This window comes from Balaenoptera musculus, chromosome 15 (genome assembly GCF_009873245.2).
Source record: "Balaenoptera musculus isolate JJ_BM4_2016_0621 chromosome 15, mBalMus1.pri.v3, whole genome shotgun sequence".
Classification (NCBI taxonomy): Eukaryota; Metazoa; Chordata; class Mammalia; order Artiodactyla; family Balaenopteridae; genus Balaenoptera; species Balaenoptera musculus.
Window position 1 is genome coordinate 61,784,689 of NC_045799.1, and position 24,955 is coordinate 61,809,643.

General features: G+C 47.6%; 2 protein-coding genes across 5 annotated transcripts in view; one reads left to right on the plus strand and one right to left on the minus strand.

Moving 5' to 3' along the window:
- Positions 1-8,172, plus strand: part of BFAR (bifunctional apoptosis regulator) — a 32,544-nt gene extending 24,372 nt beyond the window's left edge. Inside the window, exons 6-9 of one of the 4 annotated variants that reach the window (XM_036825920.1) lie at positions 160-333; positions 1,827-2,029; positions 7,241-7,428; positions 7,796-8,172. In XM_036825920.1, coding sequence (XP_036681815.1) covers positions 160-333; positions 1,827-2,029; positions 7,241-7,343 — 480 coding nt within the window. In that variant the 3' untranslated portion in view covers positions 7,344-7,428; positions 7,796-8,172. Of the gene's footprint in view, positions 1-159; positions 334-1,826; positions 2,030-3,646; positions 5,246-6,010; positions 6,091-7,240; positions 7,429-7,795 lie in introns of those variants that run through there. The other 3 variants (XM_036825919.1, XM_036825918.1, XM_036825921.1) reach the window with 3 other exon arrangements.
- PLA2G10 (phospholipase A2 group X) lies at positions 6,523-19,900 on the minus strand. Its single transcript, XM_036825923.1, has 4 exons — positions 19,784-19,900; positions 16,258-16,408; positions 14,395-14,501; positions 6,523-6,676 (listed from the first exon to the last, which is right to left on the minus strand). The coding sequence occupies exons 1-4, from the start codon at positions 19,860-19,862 to the stop codon at positions 6,534-6,536; spliced, it is 480 nt and encodes a 159-aa protein (XP_036681818.1). The 5' UTR covers positions 19,863-19,900; the 3' UTR covers positions 6,523-6,533.
- Positions 19,901-24,955: the final 5,055 nt, after the last annotated feature.

Here is a 24,955-nt window from a genome sequence, read left to right on the forward strand (position 1 = left end):
CTAACAGATGGATTATTTGGCCTCTTCTTCGCATTCATTCATTCATTCATTACCAGTGTAAACCACGTGGAGGAGGGCGTGCGACTGCGGAAGGAGCATGGGTGGGGAGCGGGCAGCTATGGTTGTAATGAGTCCCTGCACCCGCCTCATCCTCTGCAGGCCGTGAACCCAGGCAGGTCCCTGTTCCTGCTGTACGCCCTCAAGAGCTCCCCGAGACTCTGTCTGCTGTACCTCTACCTGTTTGACTACACAGACACCTTCCTGCCCTTCATCCATACCATCTGCCCTCTGCAAGAAGACAGCTCCGGGGAGGACATCATCACCAAGCTTCTGGTGGGTCTGGAGAGGGCCTTGAGTGGCTTCATGCCACCATTCCTCTGCGTGGGATGGAATTGGAGACATGGCTGGCGCCTGTCAGGGAAGAGGAAACAACATGAACCTTCATTTGAATTTTGCAAGGAGAGCCCCTACGAAAGAAAATACAGCAGGAGCTTCCCCACTCCCAGAAGCCTGTTTTGTTTCCTGCATTGCATAGCAAGAGGGGTTACCCTCTGGACTTGAAATATTTAGGGGAAAAAAACCCAGCTTTGCTTCTGTTATAAAAGAAGATAGCATAGGTCCAGATTGCCCAAGGGTTAGATCTGTGGGCCTTCCAGCCTGGTAATCTGTCTCTTAACAGGATCCCCAAAGGATGATTATTTGTCCTACCACAAGGCAGGGTTAGTATCCGTCCTGTTGGCCTCAGAATAGTAAGCCGTCATCCAGCTCACTGATGGGAGTCATCACGTCAGCTGGCCACAGGGCCTTTGGCAGGGATAGTTACCCACCACAGCTCTGATGGATTCCTTCAGAATTGTCAGTGGATCCCATTGACTCAGGGTGATTGGGTCTAATTGGTCATCGGAGGGTGATGTCCTTTACATTGGTACTTTTGGGGCAGTCCCTCTGATCCATTTATATCGAAAGTCACATGGATATAGGAATCGTCGCATATGATGTTGAAACAGAATTCCTAAATCTCCAAAGACCCTTTTCTAAACACTTGAATCAAGTGCCTACCTAACGGACTTCAGCCTTGGGTGTAGTTTTAAGCCTGCAGGTTAGCCCCTTTGCGCAGTGTTTCTCTAATTACCCAGTTTTCAGCTGTTCCCTGCCCTTGCTGGACTGGGAGCACAGAGACCCCCTGACCTTTCTGTTTTAAAAAGCCCCAGCAACCCCTGCCATCAGGCTGACTTTCTTCTTGGGATGCTCAGTGTCTGCTCCATTGTACACAGTCTCGCTTGGCTTTCATTAGCCTCTGGATGCCTATGAGTTGTTTAAATACTCTTGTTACAGACTGCCTGCTAATTCTGTAATGAAAGTTTTTCATTTTCCCAAAATTACTTTTTAAAAGTATATGTTTAATTTTCCCACGACCTGTTACATTCTCCCACAGAGGAGCTGTTGACTTGGCATTGTCTGAGCCGTCCTTGCAGTGGTGAGGAAATCGGAAAGCTGGTTAATTTTATTCATTTCAGCCTCATTATGAATAATGCTTAGATTACTCATGCTTAGATTTTTTACTTCTGAGCTTCCACAATTATATAACAAGCATCTCAGTTCAGCCTCTTTGGTAACATTTATCCAGTGTAAGATTAATTATTACAAGGTGAGTTTATGGATGGAAATCTCATTTTAGATTGTTGCATATGTGTGTATGTGTATGTATGTTTTAATAAATGTAAAATTCACTGGGATAACCACAGTATTTTGTGTAAAAGTCAATCCTTATGATTTTTTGTGTCCATTTTTATGTAGTTTTATTTACTTGCGTGTTATTTTTAAAGGATCTTAGAGAGCCCACATGGAAGCAGTGGAGAGAATTCCTTGTCAAGTACTCCTTCCTTCCATACCAGCTGATTGCTGAATTTGCTTGGGACTGGCTGGAGGTCCATTACTGGACATCACGGTTTCTCATCGTCAATGCCATGTTACTCTCAGTTCTGGAATTATTCTCCTTTTGGAGGATCTGGTCAAGAAGTGAACTGAAGTAAGTGTGTTTTTATGTAGGAGATGGTTGGAGGAACAGAGACTGGGAAAGAAATACCAAGTGGAGGAGAAGTCCTCTGTGGAGTGTTGTTCAGACTCGAGAAGACGCCCCGGGCTCTGGTTTAGAAATACTGCTTAAGCAGCAAACAGGAAAATGCCTTTGTGTTGGGGGTGGGGTGGCTCTCGTGGCGCTCACTGTTAAAGTGCGTCCCATGTGCCTTCTCCCCATGTGATACACCAGGTAATTCCTGGGGGCGGGGGGTGCGTGAAGGGGTTTAATAATTGAGGAATAAACAAGTGAGAAGAGGGTGCTGTACGGAAAGCAGCAGTGTGGCAGAGCATAAAGAGATCTGATGAGGAATTCTGTAGGCGTGAGTTCTAATCCTGCACTGCCACCAGCTGGGACAGTGATAATTTCTCTGGATTAATGCATAAAATGAGAGAGTTGGACTAGACAGTCACTGAGTCAAGTGACTCTTGGTTGTAAGTGAGAGAAACCAACCTAAATTGGCTTTCCTACCAAGGGAGATGCCCAGTGAAGGCTTCCTGCATGGCTGGACCCAGAGACCCGAATGCTGTCATCAGGGCCACCCTCTCCCTCTCTCTCACCCTCTCCCTCCCCCTCTCCCTCCCCCTCCCCCTCTCCCCCCCTTCCCCCCTCTCTCTCTCTTACAGCTCTGCTCTGTTCAGCCTCAACAGCATCTTTGTTTGGGGGCCCTTGACCACTCTGGGTGTCGATCTGAGCAGCTTAGCAGCCCTGGAGGAAAGAGAGCACTTCTGAGGCTTGTGAAAGCCTGAGGCTCACATGCCTTTGCTCTGATTGGCCCAGCCTGGGTCACAGCCTCCCCCTGCCACCCCGAACCCATCACAAGTGCAGGGGTTTGTGGGCTCCCCATGTCCAGATGCAGGTGTGCAGTCACAGCCGATGCCCCAACCAGACCACATGGAAGAGAATAGGGGAGGGAGACACCCTAAAGGGAAACTCAAAAGGTGCTTCCAGAAGACAGGGTATGGCTGCTGGGCAGGCAGAAGTAACGCATCAGCACACCAGCATCCTTTCGGCCTGAAACAGCCCATGACGTGAAGGGGTCTTGGCCTCATCCATCAGGAGCAGCCTTATAAATAGTTCCGAGAACCTGACAAGAATCTCCCTCATTTATTTCAATTCAGTGAACTCACTTATTCAGGCACAGTTGATTGAGCCCCTACTCTGCCCCTGGTTCTCTGCTGGACACCACAGATCTTTTGGTAAAGAGGACAGTTTATACTCTGAAAGCCTGCAGCCTAGCAGAGAAAATATTATGTTAAATATGTACAAGAGCGACCCAGCGAAGAAGCGGGTGGAGTTGGGACTGTGCTGGGAGGCCTCGCCTGTGGGACCAGGTGTAGGGACTGGGCGACGGTGCCCTGCGGAGGCACCCTCTAGGCTGCGTCCTGGGAGTTGAAGGTGGAGTGGTCAGGGAAGGTATGTCTGGGGCACTGGGGACAGGAAACAAGGTCTCTGCAGCACTGGCAGCCAGGCCGCGTCAGAGAAAGGCCCAGGGTCTGAGCGCCCCGGCGCTGTCGTTAGAAACGCCATCACTATTCTGCCTCTCAAACGCTTCTCTTCCTTTTTCAGGACTGTGCCTCAGAGGATGTGGAGCCACTTTTGGAAAGTATCAACACAGGGGCTTTTTGTGGCCATGTTCTGGCCCCTCATCCCTCAATTTGTTTGCAACTGTCTGTTTTACTGGGCCCTGTACTTTAACCCAATTATTAACATTGATCTCGTGGTTAAGGAGGTCCGACGGCTGGAAACCCAGGTGTTGTGACTGACGCTGCCCAGGCTCTGAGGGACTCTTCCAGCCTCCCTGCCAGCCGAGCTCTGATGCTTAAGTGCGGCGAGGGGGACGGGGAGCGGACATCCTATTCTCTGCCCCTAGTGAACAAGGTGCTGCTTTGTCTGTCAAAGGCTACGGCCAGGTCTTCTCCCCCTGCCTGTGGCAGCAGGGACTGGCGCCCCAGCGCTTGGCCGACAAAGCCGCCGCGCCTCCCACCCACCCACCTTCCTCGTGGGGTCTTGGGAGGCCCAGTCCACGACACCTGGCAGGGACCCAGGGTTCTCAGAGGACGTGGAGTGGGTCTCAGTCCCGCTTGCGCTAATAACCTCAGTGACTGACACAAGGCTCCCAGGGCAAGTTGGAGCCCTGAGACTGAGCCCAGGGCCAGGCCTGTCCTCTAAGTTAAGTTTAGGAGAACAGGAAAAGATTTCGTCATAGGCACGGCAGTTGCACATAAAAAACAGAGGAAAAACCAAACTCCGGTTGACGATTCTGTCTTATTTAAGAGTTGCTAGAAGGTTTCAGAGTTAAACCTCTGAAAGGATTCAGTTCAAGATCAGAATGATGGTGGTTAGACTTGCCATCACTGTTTTCTACTTGTAATCATTGAAAGTTTGGATCTCTTTTTCTGGGGCAATTGAGTGGGATGTCAGGCAGTTAATGGAGAGTAATTCACATCAGGCCGAGCTGCTTCAGTGCTACTTAAAATTGTTGTTTTGGGGTTTACTTTGTTTTGTTTTTAAGAATTTAATTTGTAAAATCCAGGCTAGTCCGTTTGTTTAAGGAAACATTTTGTACATTGACCTCCCACTGTACACTCTGTTCTGATGTATAAAACAAGTATAATTACACCAAGTGCTGTAATTGTAAATATGAAATGAACTGTGGCCTTTGATTCCCTTCCAGTGTGACAGTAGCAGGTGTGAAAGGCAGTCAACCTGAAGACTGGCCCTGCAGAGATAAGCTTGCATCCAAAATGTTTTTTTGTGACTCCATGAACCATTCATTAACCCTTTGTATCTTTGAAGATTTCACTCAAACTTTGCTTCTGAAAGTTTGAAGAAGTTACTTGAAATAAAAATAAAGATTCTTTTATACAGGTAAAACTTCTATGTAGAGAAAAATAAACTGTTTAGGAAGCAGGAAGAAAATCTGCATTGCTCAGTACGACCTACTGGTCACACTGAAGTCCCCGAGCCTGACGTGGACATGGAGCCGAGGAGCCACGGAAGGTTTCTTAAGTGAAAGGAGGGAGAATGTTTTCTCTCCCCCTGTGTCTGCTCATCAGGCCCTGAGGCTGCCTGACTTTACCTGCTTAACCCTCGTGACCTGCCAGAGACACTGATAGCCCAGCCGATCTGCAGTACCTGCATGTCCCCGGCCTCATGCCTCACAGGGTTGGTTACTCTTCTCCTTTTCAGATGAAGCGATGGAGGCTGGGTGGCACTGGTGGAGCTGGGCCCAGGCCAGACTCCCGGTCCAGCACTCCCCACCCACCCCCCTTGGCCTCCCCCCCCACACCGCAAATCATGCTTCAAAGATGAGTAATACCCACACGTGCTCTGGGGAGGATCGCAAAGCAGTCTTGGCAGAGAGCAAACAGGCTGGGCTGGGCTCTCCCTCCTTATCGCCTGCAGGAGGGACAGGCATATCAGAGCCAGGGCCACCGGCTGCCTCTCTGCCCTCAGACCCTCTTGGCTTGGTGTGTCAAAATGGGGAGTCTACTTAAAATATTCAGACCCTTTAATGCAAGAATTCCATTTCTGCAAATCTCAGTTAAGGAATAATAAAAAGGGAGGGGGGCAAAGATTTATTCACAAGCATCCTCATCACATCAGTAGTTGATAAAAATAGGAAATATCACCAATGTCCAAAAGGTAGCAGTCTGTAAAATAGTATCTAATACAGCTGGAAATGTATCTAATACATTTGGAAATGAAGTTTCCAAAGATTTTTTTTTAAAGACATGGAGAAATGGAAAAAAGCTTATGAAAATCATACAGTATAGAGTCTCGATTACATTTTTAACACATTAGAGACAAGACCGATGGGCAGCACACTAAGATACTAAAAGTGGTTACTGTGGACTGTGAGGATTGGAGTGGGGTGTTTTCTCCTTTATGTATTTCTCAATTTTCCTTTTTTTTTTTTCTTTTTTTTAGCAATCAATGCATAGGTACTACTTTTGTAATCAGGAAATAAATTTTAACTGTTAAAGGTGGAGTGGGATAGGGCAGAAGACTCAAGCTAACAACTACTAGACTTGACCTTCACAAGGTTGGGCATCATGTGGCCATTTTGTTTATTGCTTCAGCCCAGAATCGAAAGCAAGGCCAAGCTCATGGTAGGTGTTTGCTCACTTTTGACTGCCTGCCATCGGGAGCAGGTTAGAAGATAAGGCTTGGCTCTTTTCATAAAGGTTGAACCTCAAATGGTACCAAACCCAATACAGTCATAAATACAGTTGTGGTTTTATGAAATAGGCATGGGACTTTTGACATTAACCAAGCTGGAAACGAAACTGGCTCCAGCCCCAAGTTCCGGAACAGGAGTGAAAGCAAACACAAGGGTTTCAGCTTTAACAATTGGCCCCAGCTTCCTCCTGCAAAGAACTGAATAAGGCTGTTGATCTGCAAAAAGAAGTTTTATTTCCTTGTGCAAAAAAGACATTTCAAGTCAGGCTAGTCAGTCACACTTGGGTGAGTCCTTCCCACACAAGAAACGGGGGTAAAGGAGGTACTTGAAGGTGTACTCAGTGTTGGCTAAACAGTAAGCAATCTCCCGGTCACACTTGCACATGAGTTCTTGGCATTTGTCCTCCACTGGTCCTGGAAGAAGTGGGAAAACTGAGGTTAGAGCAGGGACTTGCAGAGACTTGAAGATAAATGCAAGGGAAGCCAGTAAAGCTGGGGACAAGGAAGGGCATAAATTGTATCTGGGTGACACTTTGATAGTTCACCACGTGATCTCTCTTGTCATAACTCCCGAGGGAGGTGATGTTCAGCCCATTTTACAGAAAAGGAAATTGAAGTTGCCAGGGGAGTGTTTTCAGAGAGGAAGTCCAAAGTCCATATGCCCCTTTAGCTTCTCTTCTGCATCAGTATTACACTAGTGCATTTAAGGATCCATTTAGATAAGCAGTAGGTGCCTGGGAACCATCCAGGCTTTTTTTTTTTTTTTTGGAATGCCTTCTCTGCTAGTTCCTAGCTGTGTGGTCTTACCCAAGCTTTCTGAGCCAAGTCCTCATGTAGATGGGGGCACTATCCACTTTGCAGGTTTATTGGGAAGCATGGGTGAGAAAGCCTATGTAAAGTGCCCGGCAGGGGCTTGGCCCTACGCGTGTACTCCATCAATGTTGGTTCTACCTGCATTTCTCCGCCTTTTCTCTCCAGGTCTCTTTCAGATGCTCCTTCAAGAAAACAGTTTGTTCCCACAGCCAACATAATACTCAATGGTGAAAAGCTAAAAGACTTCCCTCTGAAATCTGGAACATGACAAGGATGCCCACTCTTGCCACTTCTATTCAACATAGTATTGGAAGTCCTAGCCACAGCAATCAGACAAGAAAAAGAAATAAAAGGTATCCAAATTGGGAAAGAAGAGGTAAAATGTCATTATATGCACATGACATGATACTGTATAAGTAAATAGTTTGTTTTAGATAACAATCGTATATTCCATCTCTTCCTTCCATCCTGGGCCTACCTTATACAGAGACGCAAAGGTTGCCACCCAAAGATAAATCTCCTTCTGCCTTGGGAATTCCACTGCTAGAGAGTCATTCCTTTGGGTTGGAAAGATTTTGTGATCTTCAAGTTGTATCTTATTAATCTAGAAGGTATAACAGCTATGGATTTGTCATCTGCCTTTGACTGTGGGTTTTTAATTATCCACCAAATGGGGGGAAAAAAACCACCCACTATTAAATCTTTCCCAGTTTCTTCCAGAGGCACAGTGAAGCATGAACTTTGGAGGTAGCCAGCTCAGCCATGGATATAGTTCCTTTGGACACATCACTTCATCCTTCCCAGGCTGTTTCCACAGGGGCCACATGAGGATACTAAAAGTACCTACTTCTAAGGGCTGTTGGGAGAATGAAAAGGGACCAAGTCAGTAAAATGCAGGGCATACAGCAGGTGCTTATGAGCTGCAGCTGACCTCCTTAAGCTGTCAGCTAATCTTTAAAGATCCCCTCTTAAAATGCACAAGTTCCATGGAGATCCTAGCAAGGTGAAGCATGAGACTCAGAAAATTCATCAGCTTCTCTCAGGGCAACACTCGGAGAGCTTGGCAGCACCAGGAGGGGACAGAGCAATGAGTGGGGGAGGGGTGGGGAATGTCAAGCAGGAGGCAGGGGACCCGGGACCCTCTGTAATGAGCTGAGTTGATTAAAGGTGTTTATCTGCATGACTGCACACAGGGTTTCCCAAACTCAGACCCATGGCAGCTTCAACATGCTAGCTTTAAATCCCCTTTATTTCTAACAGTAAGTCAATTATTAAATAAATTTTGATTTAATTATATTAAATGGTATTAAATTGCATTAAATAAATTCTATCACTGACATAAATGGAAAACCAAAATCTTATACCACAAATATAAGAAACTGACTAAAAAACAAAGAAAGCAAAAACAACAACAAAAACCAATGAAGATAAAGTCCTACTATAAAAGTCTAGTTAAATGCTGTTGCCCACCTGAAAGCTGTGAGCCCCCAAATTGGAGTGTCTTGGTTTAAAAAAAGAGGGAGATTAGCAAGTGTAGGAGAGGTTTACCCTCTCTAGCAGTCAGACTATCGTGCAATTGATACTTCCTCCTTGCCTAACTGGAAAAATTAAAGGACTGAAAGGGAAAATCTTTCTCCCTGAAATTCATTTATTAAGCTTCCCAGGGACTTACTTCCCTGGTGGTCCAGTGAGTAAGACACTAGGCTCCCAATGCAGGGGGCCCGGGTTTGATCCCTGGTCAGGGAACTAAGATCGCAAGCCACGCGGCGCGGCGCAGCCCAGAAAAAAAAAACTGCCTTGGTTATAATTCAGTAAATGGATAACAACAGAAAAAGTCAGGATGATGGGAGCTGGCGTTAACCGTGCAGTTATGCAGAGCCAGGCACTGGGCAAAGGGCTGGCTCTATGGTCCCCGTCTCACCCAGTCCTCTCAGGGCAGTGCCATTGGCACCCCAACCTTACAGAGGAAATATCCAGGAAGGGGTGTGGGGACTGGGCCCCAACTCAGCTCTGCCCGGCCCCAGGCCTCCTGGCTTGACTGCAGGAAGGGAGTAGGGTGTCAACTCGGGGCACTCGCCCACCCTTACAAATTCAAGTTTGTAACAGAGGATTGTTCATTAGAGCTTTTTTTAAAATTTTTATTTTATATTGGAGTATAGTTGATTTAGTTAGTTTAGTTAGTTAGTTGATTTTGTTAGTTTCAGGTGTACAGCAAGTGACTCAGTTATACATATATCTATTCTTTTAATAGAGTTTTAATGACATGGGAAACAGCTTATACTTAAGAGGAAAATAAGGGGTACAAAACACACTGCTATGTTTTTTATGTATTATGCACTCAAAAAAGACAAAACAACACCACCACCACCAGAAGGTTAATCAAATGGATATCTGGGTAGTGTCAATGGGAGTTTTATTTCCCACCAAACTTTTACAGTTTGTAATTTGAAACTCTTCTACTTTGAGCCATACGGTGCTTTCATTGTGGAAAAAGAGATCTCAATTAACCAAATTTGAAGGGCAGCTATTTCAAAGTTTAGTTTACATTATTTGCTAGACTTAAAATATCTATACCACTCAGGGCCGAAAGGAGGTGGCCTGTGGGGACTTTGGTGGCCTTGCTCCTCCCTAATCTCTACCAGGTCTCCCTTTAGCCCCTCCCCAGCCTCTACAATAAACACCATTTACATTTTTTAAATGCTCTTGCCGAGTAAATACCCCTCCAGGACAAGTTCTCTAACCCCCTTTCAGGCTGCCCTCCAGTCCTTTCTACATATAAATTCTAAGGGCACCTCAGATACACCATTTGACCCAACAGTCCTAGGACTCCATGCTACAAAACCCTCTCACAAGTGCACAAAGACTTAGGGACAGCCATGGTCTCTGCAAAATAAAGTGCATTCGTGTCACTGGCCATTCTCAGCTGGGCCCCCCGGGGGCATTTGGCGGTGTCCGGAGACATCTTTGGTTGTCACGTGGGGGATGGGGGGTGCTACTGGCATCTGGTTGGTAGAGGCCAGGGACGCCGCTAAACTCTACAATGCCCAGGACGGCCCCCTCACCGGAGAACTGTCCAGCCCCAAATGTCCAAAGTGTCAAGGTGGAGACACTCTGCCATAGGTGATTGTCTGGCTTTAAAAGAATGAGGCTGACCCAGGTGATCCAAGATGTCCAAGACACTATATTAAGTGAAAAAAATATACGTAGTGTGATCTGATCTTTGCTATTGTTTGTTTGTTTACACGTGCACAAATCTGGAGGAAAAGATGCCAAACTTAACAGAAGTTAGTTAACTCTGGTGGATGGAGTGTAACTTGCTACATTACAGTGTTTCTGGAATGTTTTAATTTTTCACAACAAAATTGGATTAGGTTTGAATCAGAAAAAGCATGTGGATGAATGGATGGACAGATAGATGGACAGATGGACAGACAGATACAAATAATATGTAAAAATTGGTAAATGAACCAGCTGGTGCAGGAGTCAGCCCTTCTGCCTGTAAAATTTCCATGGGCCGCTGCACAACAGAGACACGCACACCCTTGGAGCAACGTGACCTGGTGGGGTAGGGACTTCTGAGGAAAGAGCCATTGAAGCTCCAGGGTTGCAACCGGAGGACAGCTGTCTAAAGACAGGGTGACTCGCATGAACACTCCAGCCAGTTCCCCTTCCCTCCCCCATCCACGAGCAAGTCCCCCAGCTCCACCTTCCAGCCAAACATGTCCAGAAGCCCCCCCTTCCACCACCTCCACTGCCACCACCTGCCCAAGCCACCTCTCACCCAGATCCCTGGGACAGCTTCATACAGGTGCCTGGCTTCCACCCTTGTTCCCTCCAGCATATGTTCCATGCAGCAGCCAAAAATGCAGTACGGTTAAAATGCAGATCAGATCATGTCCCTCCTCTGCTCAAAACCCTCCCTGGCTCTCCATCTCCCTCAGAGGAAAGCCTCCAATGCCTTGGGGGATCTGGCCCTCATCATTCTATTATCACCTACTACTCTCTCCCTGGGTGGCTCTGCTCCAGCCTCACCCTCCTCCTTGTGCTCCTCAAACCACCCAGACATTCATCCCTACCTCAGGGCCTTTGCACTGGCTGTTCCCACCACCTCTTCCCACGGCTCCTTCATTCCCCAAGTCTCTGCTTCAATGGCATCTTGTCAGTGAGACCTCCTCTGACCCCTGAGCATTCTGGGGTGAGGATACATTTTTACTGAGGCAAAATTCCCATAACAAAGTTTACCACTTTAAAGTGACAAGTCAGTGGTATTTAGTACATTCACAATGTTCTGCCACCATCCCCTCTATCTAGTTCCAAAACATTTTTATCAGCCCAAAAGAAACCCCATATTTATTAAGTCTCTCCACTCTCCAGAGTCCACTCTCCAGAGTCCCTGGTAACCACAAATATGTCTTCTGTCATCTGTGGATTTGCCTAGTCTGGACATTTCATATACATGGAATCATACAATGGGTGACCTTCTGTGTCTGGCTTTTTTTTACTGAGCTTCATGTTTTCAAGGTTCATCTATGTTGTAGTTTGTATAATACTTCACTGCTTTCTCTTCCGACACAGCACTTGTAAAAACAATTGGCATGGACGCTATTTACTGCTCTCCTCTTTTTAGACCACAGAGCCTTGCTTCTCTGTTTTGCCCAAAACCTAGCAGGGAGCCTGGCACAGAGTAGATTCTCAATAATAATTTTTGGGAGAATACAGAAAAGCCATACATTGTTTCTGATTCTTATACAAACCCAGCACCAGAGTTTTATTATTCCCATTTTACAGATGAGGAAAGTGAGGCTCAGAGGGATTTAGTAACTTGTCCAAGGCCACAGAGCTGACCCAATGCCTATGCCTCCTTTGTGCTCCCACCCTTTTCCCTGAGCAAGAAAGATCCTTTCAAAAGCAAGGCTGGGTCTCACTGCCCATGACCTCAGGAGCCCAACAGCTTCATATTATTCAAGAATAATAAAAACTGAAGAGGAAACCTAGCTCCCAAGGGTTAAGTTTAAAATAAAGGCCTGCCAGTAAATATTATTATATGCTTAACATTTAAAAAAAAATATATTTGTCAGGCCCATAAATGGAAAATGGGCCACACCTGTAATTAAGCAAACAACTATGTTCAGAATGTCTCCAAACAGAATAAGACTATTTTAAGCAAAAAAAAAAAAAAAAATGCATAATAGATATTTTGGTTCTCTTCGTTTGGTTCAGGGAGGGCAGCTCTGTAAACAGTCACAGACTCCACCAGCAGACACACCAATAAATATTTTACAAACATCATTTTTACATGGTTAGGGGCAAGCAGAACATGCAGATTGAAGGAAGAAGAGAAAGGTCTTTAACACATTTCCCATTCAAGGCCCACTTCTCCTCTCCACCCACAGTGGAAGGGGGCAGTCTGGGGACAGGGAATATGCCCAGAAGTGGGCTTATCACCACCATGTTAAGCAAGTCACTTCTTTTCCTGGGCTTCATTTTCCCCAATTCTAAGTGAGAGGGTTGGATGAGATGATGTCTGGGGCATTTTCAGTCCTTGATGTTATGTCTCCATATTAATTCAGTTTTGCTCTGTGCCAACTCCTAATTCAGACTCAGAAGATACAGCTGAGAATCCATGCATATCTAAGAACATCCTTCTACGTAACCCTTAGGATAGCCTCCTTCCCTCTAGAGGAGAACCAGTCTGCAGAAGCTGGGGTTTTAGTGGAGAATCACACCAGATCCTCAGTTCTCTCAGGTGGAGGTAGCTGGGGGTCAGAGAGAGGTTCAGATAAGGATGAGGGATGGAGAAGAGGGTAGGGAAGAAAGTAACAACTTCCATCCAATTTGGTTATCACGTTATAAACCTTTTTTCATCTTTGCAACACCCATCTTCCAGGTAAGGAAACAGGCTCAGAGACATCACTGATCTAAGAGCCAAGTGATTTTCAACAAGAGTACCAAGACTGGGCTTCCCTGGTGGCACAGTGGTTAAGAATCTGCCTGCCAATGCAGGGGACACGGGTTCAAGCCCTGGCCCAGGAAGATCGCACGTGCTGCAGAGCAACTAAGCCCGTGCGCCACAACTACTGGGCCTGCGCTCTAGAGCCCGCGAGCCACAACTACTGAAGCCCGCGCGCCTAGAGCCCGTGCTCTGCAACAAGAGAAGCCACTGCAATGAGAAGCCTGCGCACCACAACGAAGAGTAGCCCCCGCTCGCCGCAACTAGAGAAAGTGCAGCAACGGAGACCCAACGCAGCCATAAATAAGTTAATTAATTAATTAATTTAAAAAATGATGTGGAGCAAGTTAACAATAGTTTAAAAAAAAAGAAGTGGCCGGTCATGTAAAATGTACAGTGATATCAGATTACATTACAATTATCCTCATTAGATACACGCTGCTTGTGGTTAAAGATAGATGATAGATAGACAGATAGATAAACAGATAGATAGATAAAGAAGAATTTTTTTAAGGCCAGAATTAAATTTAGGAATAGAACGGTTTTTGAATAACGTTATAAGCCAGAAACCTACTCTCTTGGTTAAAAAGGACCAGCAAGTGACCCAGGGATGTTTTAGCTAACGTAACACCAAACTGAGACTTTCTCCTAATTTCACAAAATTAGAGGGATTAAAAGAAAATTGAAAGAGAAATTACTTTCTCTTGGGGGGTTCAGGGTTACACAGAACTGTCTTCTTGTCCTTCCCCAAATCCTGTGCTCAGTGAAATAGTGCCTGGTCATCTTCACCGGAGGTTCTGTGTTGGGTCATTTCTTCACCAGACATTTAATGACATCTACTAGGCATGAAGCACAGTGACACTGTCACTTCATCCTTATAATAGGCCGGCTTGATTTCCGCCCCCAGTTTACCAATGAGGAAACTGAGGCCCTGAGAGATCAGGGCTTGGCAACGTCACAGAATCTGAATCATGGACTAAGCTGTTGACCAGAGGCCAGGGTTTGCAAACTCAGACGTCCCCTGGGGCAGGCAGTGCTAACGAGCGAAGCAAAGGGGATACATCAGACCCAGGTGTACTCTTCATTTTGACAAATAAATGGGCTCACCATTCCCATTTTTCTTGAAGCATTCAGCCTTTTGACCTACCTTCTGTTTTCCTGGGTCGGATAGAAATATTCCTTTTCCATAACAAAATCAACAGCACAGGAGAAATGAACTATAGTAATTGACACTTGGCCTCAATGTCAGGCAGACAATAGGGCATGGTGGAGACTGGGGCAGATGGGGAGAGATGGGCCCTGCCTATACTTGGAAGTCCCTCTATGCTCCAGCCAGTGGTTGCTACTGGGTCTGATGCTGGGAACTCACCACACAGGATGTGCTGATTGACACACTGCCAGGAATAGCGCCCCATCTTGGGACTGCAGCCAGCATCCTCGGCACGTTTGTAGCAGCAGTCGTGGGAATGACAGCACCTGTGGGTGGCAGACAGGCAGACCGGCAGGTGGGTGAAGGCAGGGATGCTCTCTTGGCCATCCTCCAGGACTACGGGCGAGTGAGGACCCACAGGGGGACAGCATCTCCTGGTCCAAGCCTTCTCCCTGAGAATCCCCATCCTGGGAAATAATTCCATCAACCCCAGTCTGTCCTGCGCTGCCTCCATCCCTCTGCCACACTCGAGCCTGGCCCCTGCCTGCCTCACTCTCTGACTCTCCGAGCTCCGGCCACAGTGGTCTCTTCTCTGTTCCTGGAGCGAGCCACACCCTCCCCACCTCCTGACTTTGCCCACACTCTGCCCCCTGCCTGGGAGAACTTCATGCCCACTCTTCCTGCTCTAGGTCTCAGCCCAAGTACCCACCCCCACCCCTAGGATGCCATCCAGATCCCACATCTCCCCAGGCTCTGACAGTCTCCTGATCACACCCTCTCCTAAGCCCAGGTTCCTTCCCTCCGGGCGGGTTTATGATGAGACCCTAATTAGGGAGAAGACTGACTAGCAGCTGTCCTCCCTGACCAGACCTCTGTGAGGGCGGGGCCCTTTCTGTCCTGCTCCCCACAATGTCACCGATGTCCAGCCTGCCACGTAAGAGCACCTCGAAAGCAATAGTAATCATAATAATAACATACAAATTCCCTGAGAAACACCCACCAGTGTCTGTAAACTCATCCATCATGCAATCATCCACTGCTCTTGCTTCCATCCAGCCAGCAGCCCCACCCTGCGCTGAGCCCTCAGTAGGGTCTGGCAGGGAGAGGTCAGCCAGATTCCACTCTGCCCTCAAGGAGTTCCCAGTCTGGCCGGGAGAGGCAGACAAGCCACCAGATGCCACGTGTGTGGCGAGAAGTGCTGGGATGTGGGGTAAGGAGAGGGGCTTCTGGGAGCCAGAGAAGTGCCAGGCCCAGGTGGGCTGCAGGGAAGGCTTCCTAGAGGAGGTGAGGCCTGGGCTGCACCTGGAAAGATGTGCAGGAACTAAACAACCAGAGTGTGGGAGGGAGGGCAGGGCCCACGGCAGGAGCCTCCAAGGGGCGAGGCTGGATAAAGACGTGTCAGTGGCAGCTACATCCTCCGAGCTCCGGAAGAGACAGTCACATTCCACGTCCCCGCCCCTCACCAGCACTAAGTGGAAATGGTGAGTGGCTGCGTCTCTTTAAGCCTCAGGGACCTCATCTGTAAAACGAGGATCACCATCGTACCTGCCTCCGCGCGGACGACCGTGGCCCTGAGGGCAAATGAGAGGAAGTCGTGGCAAGATCCAAGTCCACAGCCTCGCACAGAACAGGCCCTTCTCACACAGCAGCAGAGGGCAGTGATCGGGGGTGTGAATCTAGCCAGGCTGCCTGGGTTCAAATCCCAGGCCCCACCCCTCACTCTCTATGTGGCCCCAGGCAAGTTGATCTCTCTGCCTCACTTTCCTTATCTCTGAAATGGGGTTTTGTGAGGACTCAAAGGGGTTCTCAGAACAGTTCTGATGCATAATAAGTCTGATCAATGATGTGCAATTTTTTTCAGCTAACATAATCAATCACTCCATGGCCAGACTGGGGGGCAGCTGGCACCACAGTTTGGCCTCATTGGCCGTGTTGCCCAGGAGGCCCTCTGCCTGCAAGTAGTATCGCATGCTGGGATCTTCCTAGTCCAAACCCCAACCTCGTTTTTAGGTATTTCCTCATAGGAAATATTTCCTTAACGACCCCAGGGGGTGGGATCTTCTGGCCCCAGCGTGCACTCACCAGTCAATGGCATCCCTGGGCTGGCCATGGCCACCCAGGCCACAATAGCAGCCGTAGTTCATGTAGGCCATGGCGGTGCGGGTGCCAGCACAGTGCACAGTCCCTGCCAGTTCTATAAGCCCACGTCGGTGCACATGTGACCTCTGGGAAGCTGGGGTGGGTAGGGGGAGACAAAGGTTAGAGGCGGCAGGTGGGGGCTGCCCTGGCCCTGGGGAAGGGCACCAGCCTGAAAAGGGCCTGGATGACTATCTCAGTTTGAATCCTGCTTCTTATTCCTAGCTGTGTGACCTTGGACAGCTCAACCTCTCTGTGCCTTGGTTTCCTCATTTGTAAAACAGGGGAATAAAGGGATCTCACTCCCAAGAACGGAATGAGATCATGCATGTAAAGCACCCGGCACACAATGAGCTCTAACTACTGTTATCAATATCTTCAAGGCAGCCATGAAGGAGAAAACAGGTCACAGAGCCACAGCATCTGAAAAAACTCCCACCTCTGGGCCTTTGCACAGGCTGTTCCCTCTTCCTGGAATGCCCTGATTCCCAATCCTTTGCCCTTATCAACTCCAGACAGAGTCAGATTGCAAGTCGTGCATCAAATGTCTGTCCAGTTGCCTGTGCTGGGCACTGGACATCAGAAATGAGCTGAACAGAGTCCCTGCCATCAAGGCGGGCTCCTCTGCGGGGGCTTCCCTCTCCCTGGGTCTCCACTGCCCCCACCCCTGCCCTCCAGACTCTGGCTCAGGGCCCTTTGCATCTCTCTTTTTTTTTTTTTTTTTTTGCATCTCTTATTTTCACTGCCCGGCACAGCTTCCTCCCACATGGGGAGGCCCTGTGGCCACATCCCAGCCATTTTTCTGGATCCCCCGTGTGGCTGTGACACATAGCAGTACATAGCTGGTGCGACAGGAACCCCTGCATCTCACATGGAAGAAAGAGGAGGCCCAGGTGGAAAGGACAACCCTAAAGTCACACAGCCCACAAGAACCTGACCTGACTGGGGGCTTCTGACTCCCAATCCAGTGCTCCTTCCTCCTTGCCCAATAGCAGCAGAGGAGGGAGCCCTGCCAGGGTGACAGAGCTGAGGGGCATCAAGGGGTCCACTGCTCGGGGTAAGGGACCTCCAAACCTGCTGTGAGCTGGGCATCAGAGAATCCCAGAGCCACTCCTTCTTCTGGTGAGGGCCATGAGTCCACTCTGGCGTTTAGTCAAAAAACACAATCAGAGCCACAGTAAGGAGATGCTATCACTGGGCCCTCGCCCTGCACCAGGCACTGTGCTCCCCAATTTATAGGCGACATCTGTTGTCAACTTCCTTGTCTCGTGGGTGGCTATTCTCCCATTTACAGATGGGGAGACTGAGGCTACGAGAAGCAAAAGGACCCATCCCAGGTCTTAGAGCTGGTGAGCTGCTGAGCAGAAACTCGTGCCCAGGCCGGCCTGATTCCTGGGAGCCCGCTCTCTGCCCACTGCTCCAGGACTGAGGATCCAGAGGAGATTTTTGCATTGCCTTTAATCATCATGTCTTTTTATCTAGAACAAGAATTTATCATGCTGACTTTTTTGAAGAGTCCAAACCAAAATTCAATTTTTTTTTTTTTTTTGGCTGTGCCACGTGGCTTGTGGGATCTTGGTTCCCTGAACAGGGATAAAACTGGTGCCCCCAGCAGTGGAAACTCGGAGTCCTAACCACTGGACCACCAGAGAATTCCCTCAATTTTGTCTTTTTCTCAGTGGGAAAAGGAGCATATTCATGTAGGGGACTGGAGATAAGTTAAATAGAAACAAAATGTAAAAACGAGTTTAGAGTTAAAAGCTTTGCCTTCCTCTCTGAATGACCCGTCCTCGCTCTCACAGGACTTCCTGAGCGCTGCTCCCAGTTGCCCACACCTCTGCCTGAAACCTCCCCAGGCTCCCGTCCCCCTCCAGGTAAAGCTCAGGGTCCTCACTGATCAGGGGCCCTGCAGGAGCTGACCCTCCCCTCGCTCCAGCGCCCTCTCTCAACGTGCCCCACATGGACCCCACTCATCATGTCCTGTTCCTCCAGTTAAACTGCCTGTCACATACACCCCGCGCTGCAAATGCCCTCACCCCATCCTCACCCAGCTCACCCATCACCTCCTTCTAGAATCTGCTTCTCCCCCATGTGACCACAGGGGCCCTTGTCACGCTGTGCCACTGTCTGCTCATGGGCGTGACCCTTCAGCCTGGACAGATCTCTGCCGCAGGCAGCCTCGGATCCCCTGGCATGCAGTGGGTTTTCAGAAAAGCTTCCTTGACCCCTGGATCCACCAAGCCCCATGGAACACTCCCAGTGTAAGCACATCTGGGGACTTCCCTGGCGGTCCAGTGGTTAAGACTCTGCGCTGCCATTGCAGGGGCGTGGGTTCCATCCCTGGTCAGGGAACTAAGATCCCACGTGCCATGTGGCACAGCCAAAAATAAATAAAATAGAATAAAAACTTGGAAAAAAAAAAAAAAAGCACATCTGACAGGACCCCAGTTCCAAACCCACACCCCAAAGCTGTCCCCAGAGGTCCCCCCACCCTGACCTGACCCCCACTCTGGCATCTCAGGGTCCTGGACTCAGCCCTAGGGAGAACCAGGCATGGGTGGACGCCCAGCACTCGATATGTAACCAAGGCAAACACTCCCTCCGTGCCAGCTTAGGTGGGGCAGGTCATTCTGGGGGCTGTTTGCTGTGTCTGCCCACAACAGCCTCTGCTGGGAGTGCCAAGGCTGTCCAGGCTTCCTGTGGGCCTGAGGGTGTGTGTGTGTTTGTGTGTGTGTGCTTCTCTCTGTATGTGTGTCCATAAGGGGCTGTCTCGGTATCCTTGAGTGCGGGTGTGTGGGTGTGTGCGTTTCCCTCGGGGTGTCTTTGCCTGTGTCTGTGTATGAGCCTGTCCGTGAGCCCAGCACCTGAGTGCCCAGATGAGGCTGGGGGCGTTCTGTGCTTGTGTGTCTCTGTGCTTGTGGCGTCCACATATGTCCCTGTGGGTAATATGCCAAGGGGACCTAGCCAAGGGTGACGTCCAGGGGTGGTTGAGAAGGGGACATTGCGTTCTTCCCCAACCCCAGGTAGTGCTGGGCCGCTTCTTCTCTTGCTCCTTTCAGCCTCTCGTGTCCCCCTGGTGGTCCTACTGCAGACCCCAGGGATAGGCGGAGTGAAGGCTCAGTTCACAGGACACCAGGCCAGGTGGATGGGGAGGTCTGGTCACTGGAGAGGGTGCCAGTGAGTGGAGAGGTTTTGGGGGAGAGCACTGAGGCCCTGGGTAAGCACTGGGCTAGTTCTGGGTCCCTGGAAGCAGTGAAGGAGGGGGCTGTAGGGGAGGACGGGGGTGGGGGACAGGGCTCCCAGGAAGCTGGGAAGCAACGTGTGGGCGGACCACAGAAAGGAGGGCTGGGGGTTGTAGGGCTCCTGGGTCCCCCCGGGAAGGCTGGGGAGGCAGGGCTCCTGGCACCCTGGGGAGGACTGGAGGAGCCCCGGGAACTCCTGGGTCCTTGGAGGGGGCCCATCCCTCACTCACCTGAGCTGAGCCCGAGTCCGGGTCCCAGTAGCAGCAGCAGCGACAGCCCTACTGGCGGGCACAAAGGCAGTGGACCCATCGGAGGGCGGCAGGAGTGGGGCGGTCTGGCGGGCCAGTGTAGTCACCGAGCCGGCCGAACCCCCTCCCCGACGCCCCGCGCGGCCCCGCCCCCGGTCTCACTCTCTCGCGGGCCGGGCGGAGCCGCCAGGGGCGGCACGTGGGGCGGTGCTGGGAGGCCGTCGGGACCTCTGCATCTTGATCACCGAAAGGGGGCCGGGCCCACGGGGGCGAATCCGGCCCCGGGATGTCTCGGATTGGGGATTGCGGAGAATTACGGAGGAAAGGAGTTGAGCACAGGTCGGGTCGCGGAGTAAATGCGAGGTACTCGGTATTATCATTACCTGCGGGCAGCTCCCAGAGCTCACCTGGGCGTCCGACGGGAGGAGACTTGGGGGAGAGGGAAGGACTGGAACCCTCTTTAAAACTTTAAATGTGGGAAGCCTGGCGTCCCTGATTCCCCTGAAACCAGCTCTCCCGAGGGGGGCAAAGACTTGCTCAACGTCACAGAGTGAGTTCTGGTAAAAGACAGCGCAACAGGGGTGGGAAAGGGGAGTGAAGCTGCAGCTGCGTCTGAGCAAGCCCCCCACTCCAATCCCTCCCCTCCTCAGGCCCTTCATCTGGTCGAGGGCAACAAGGCCTCTGAGGGACCTTGTGAGGCCGGGAAGAGGTACACAGCAGGTGCTCAGTATCAAAAAGAGATGACAGTCGTGGCACACATCTGTCTCCCTTTGTCCCTGGTGCTACCCTACCCAATTAGTCATAACTACTTCTGAGAGTGGAACCCTAGACCCCTCCCCATCCCCACTGCCAAGCCCTCCTAAAGATACTGGCACCTAAGTGGACGTCACATCTCACCTGCTACAGTGTGCTGAGGGCATCAGGTGCATGATCTTATCACAACCTCAGACCCCTGGTGTCCCCATATGCACAGGAAGAAACTGAGGCTCAGAGAAGCTAAGAACCAAGAAGCAGGGGAACCCAGACTCAAATTCATTTCTACATGGTGCCAAACCCCTGTCTGCCTCCTATGAAAACCTGCGGCATCAGGGCATCCGTGTGCCACACTCAGGTTACTCTCTCCCCACAGGAGTGAGCTCCTCAAGGCAAGACCTAGATCTCTCCTCTTGAACGCCCAGCACTGGCTTGCCTGGCACAAAACAGGTATCCAATTAAGGCTTGTCCAAACAGATTATGGGTTTCAGACTCTCCAAAACATGGGGTAAAAACCATTTTCTTTCTTCTGAAGGTCTCCATGGGCAACAGGGGATAAAATATCCCACATAAATCTAGGGAGACTTTTTTTTTATGAATCAGAAAAGCAATTTAGTGTCAATAATGTATTAATCCGGGGACTTCCCTGGTGGCACAGTGGTTAAGAATCCTCCTGCCAATGCAGTGGACACGGGTTCGATCCCTGGTCCGGGAAGATCCCGCATGCCGTGGAGCAACTAAGCCCATGCGCCACAACTACTGAGCCTGTGCTCTAGAGCCCGCGAGCCACAACTACTGAGCCTGCGTGCCACAACTACTGAAGCCTGCGTGCCTAGAGCCCGTGCTCCGCAACAAGAGAAGCCACCGCAATGAGAAGCCCGCGCACCGCAACAAAGAGTAGCCCCCGCTCGCCGCAACTAGAGAAAGCCCCCGCACCGCAACGGAGAGTAGACCCCACTCGCCACAGCTAGAGAAAGCCCGTGCGCAGCAACGCAGACCCAAAACAGCCGAAAATAAATACATTTTTTTTAAATGTGTTAATCTGGTTGATGAAGAGTCCATACCTCGCACTGCCCTCCTTCAAATGCGAAGATGCTGCTGTGTCTGTCTCACCTCTGCAAGGCTTTGTGCCTGAGATCCTCTTCTGGTTTAGGGAGAAAGACTTTTGCTTTCAGGGAGTTCCCAATCACTATGCATGGAGGAAAACTCATTTATACTGATGGGTCCATTATAATTAAGAAGTCAGGAAATCTGTTCTCAATATTGGAACTTTTGTACCCCAAACTACTGCTTTAACTGGTTATCCTCAATCATCTGCAAAGCTCATTTATGCAGAATAATTTGTTCCCAAATATGTTAAATAATTGGAGCATTGAGACCATCACCAAATATACTAATGACCTACTCTCTCCTTAATTAACATATTTAAAATAACCTATATTATAAGTCTAGTCCAGAGGTGCCTCCGTTGAATGTGCTGAGAGATGAGGGGAAATGACACAATGTGAATGGAGCCAAATCATCTCACTTCCTAAGGATGAGTTAAGCATATCAGTTAACTGTGTCCTAGTGTTGGTCTCAGTCTAACTACATCTTCAGTTTTCATCCTGGTCTATGACAAAAGGTTGCTACAATATTTGGTGAGTAAAATGATTTCTTCTAGGTGATCGAAGTGGGTGCTCTTCTATGATTAGAAGATAAAATAACTCTATACATACAGTGGAGCATGTGAATCTATGCACATGCTCCAGCTTTTGAGACCACAAATAATAGAGCAGTGAATCCTGATACAGACCAGCACACCCTCTAACCCAGCAACCCATTTCTAGGAATAGCTCTAAGAAAATAAACTCCTCAGACAAGATTTATACACAAAGTTGTTCCTTAACAAAGAGCACAAACCTAGAAACAACCTAAATATACAACAATTAAAAGGTAGTTAAATTATGAAATTTTCATATGGTAGAATATGCATTCATTCTAATATAGAGTGTTTTTGAAGAATATTTAATGGTCATTTTAAAATACTTTAAAAAGCAGAAATTTACAGTATAATACTGCCTTTATACTTACAGATCATACAACAGAGAGAGAGCCATATATAAACATATCTATATGCATATACCCACTACACACATGCTTACATGGGGCTGTCTCTGGAACAAGCAGAAGAGTGAAGAAGAAAAATCTGGAAAATGAATGAAGCATATTGAAATGGTTACTGGTTATCTTCTGTTGGTGGAATTGCATGATTCTTATTTTTATCTTGTATCTTTATTTTCAAAATTTCTATGAGAACCTAAACTCTTGTGATTCAGAGAAAAAAATTAAAATTAAAACAAAATCAGATTAATAAACTGTAATTCAAGAAAGCTTGTCTATTGAAAAATTATCTTGATATTATTCTGAAAACTCAGAGACACAGATATAAGGATAAAGATACCCATCCGTTTTGGGTTTCTGTTTTGCAGTTTTTGAAAAAACTTTGTATCCCTGTGGTTACCAGGGGCTGCAGGGAAGAAGAGGGGAGCTGTTGTTTAATGAGTACAGAGTAAAAAAATATGCATTTACCTCTTGATTCAGGAATCCCATTCTAAGAATCTATCACAAAAATATACTGGCAAAAAAATGAAATGGCATATGCTCAAGGCTATTCATTTTAACAGTTTTATAACAGCAAAGTAATGGAAAAAACATAAATGCCTATCAATAGGGGAATAAATAGGGTACAACCTTACAATTTTAATAAGTTTTCATCAGAAACAGTACCTTAATTGAAGTAGAGTTAATATACAATATTATGTAAGTTACAGGTGTATAATATAGTGATTCACAATTTTTAAAGGTTATACTTTATTTATAGTTATTATAAAATATTGGCTATAGTCTCCATATTGTACAATATATACTTGTAGATTATTTTATACATAATAGTTTGTACCTCTTAATCCCCTATCCCTATATTGCCCCTCCCCCCTTCCCTCTCCCCACTGGTAACCACCAGTTTGTTCTCCATATCTGTGAGTCTGTTTCTTTTTTGTTATATTCACTAGTTTGTTGTATTTTTTAGATTCCACATATAAGCGATATCATACAGATCCTGAATAGCCAAAACAATCTTGAGAAACAAGAACAGAGCTGAAGGAATTATGCTCCCTGACTTCAGACTATGCTTCAAAGCTACAGTAATCAAAACAGCACGGTACTGGCACAAAAACAGACACATAGATCAATGGAACAGAATAGAGAGCCCAGAAATAAACCCATGCATTCATGGTCAATTAATCTACAACAAAGGAGGCAAGAATATGCAATGGAGAAAAGACAGTCTCTTTAATAAATGGTGCTCTGGAAAACTGTACAGATACCTGTAAAGGAATGAAATTAGAGCATTCTCTAAGACCATATACAAAAATAAACTCAAAATGGATTAAATACCTAAATTAAAACTGAAAACCATAAACCTCCTAGAGGAAAACACAGGCAGAACACTCTTTGACATAAATCGTAGCAATATTCTTTTGGATTTGTCTCCTAAAGCAATAAGGAGCAATAAGGAAATAAAACCAAAAATAAGCAAATGGGACCTACTTAAACTTAAAAGCTTTTGCACAGCAAAGGAAACCATAAACAAAACAAAATGACAACATACTGAATGGGAGAAAATATTTGCAAATTATATGACCAATAAGGGGCTAATATTCAACATATGTAAACAGCTCATACAACTCAACATCAAAAAACAAACAACCTGATTTAAAAATAGGCAGAAGAAATGGATAGACATGTTTCCAAAGAGGAAATGCAGATGGCCAACAGGCACATGAAAATATGCTCAACATTGCTAATCATCAGGGAATGCAAATCAAAACTGCAATGAGATATCACCTCACACCTGTCAGAACGGCTATCATCAAAAAGAACACAAATAACAAATGTTGGTGAGGATGTGGAGAAAAGGGAACCCTCATTCACTGTTGGTGGGGATGTAAATTGGGGCAGTTACTATGGAAAACAGTGTGGAGGTTTCTCAAAAAACTAAAAATAGAACTACCATATGACCCAGAATTTCCACTCCTGGGTATATATCGAAAAATCAAACAAAAACAAAAACACTAATTCAAAAAGATACATGCACCCCAATGTTCATAGCAGCATTATTTACGATTGCCAAGATATGGAGGCAACCTAAGTGTCCATCACAGATGAATGGATAAAGAAGATGTGGTATATATACAACGGAATAGTGCTCAGCCCTATATATACAATGGAATGAAGTTTTGCCATTTGCAGCAACATGGATGGCATTGGAGTGTATTATGCTAAGTGAACTAAGTCAGACAGAGAAAGACAAATACTGTAAGAAGCAGTACAGTTTTAACGGGAAAGAACTCTGCATAT

What these genes read in the sequence shown, in the direction of transcription:
- PLA2G10 (XM_036825923.1), bottom strand. Translation starts at nt 19,862, where the DNA reads ATGGGTCCACTGCCTTTGTGCCCGCCAGTAGGGCTGTCGCTGCTGCTG. An exon ending in CGGACTCGGGCTCAGCTCAG is followed by an intron (nt 16,409 to 19,783) that starts GTGAGTGAGGGA and finishes TACCCACCCCAG; the next exon opens with CTTCCCAGAGGTCACATGTG. An exon ending in CAATCAGCACATCCTGTGTG is followed by an intron (nt 6,677 to 14,394) that starts GTGAGTTCCCAG and finishes CACTTCTTCCAG; the next exon opens with GACCAGTGGAGGACAAATGC.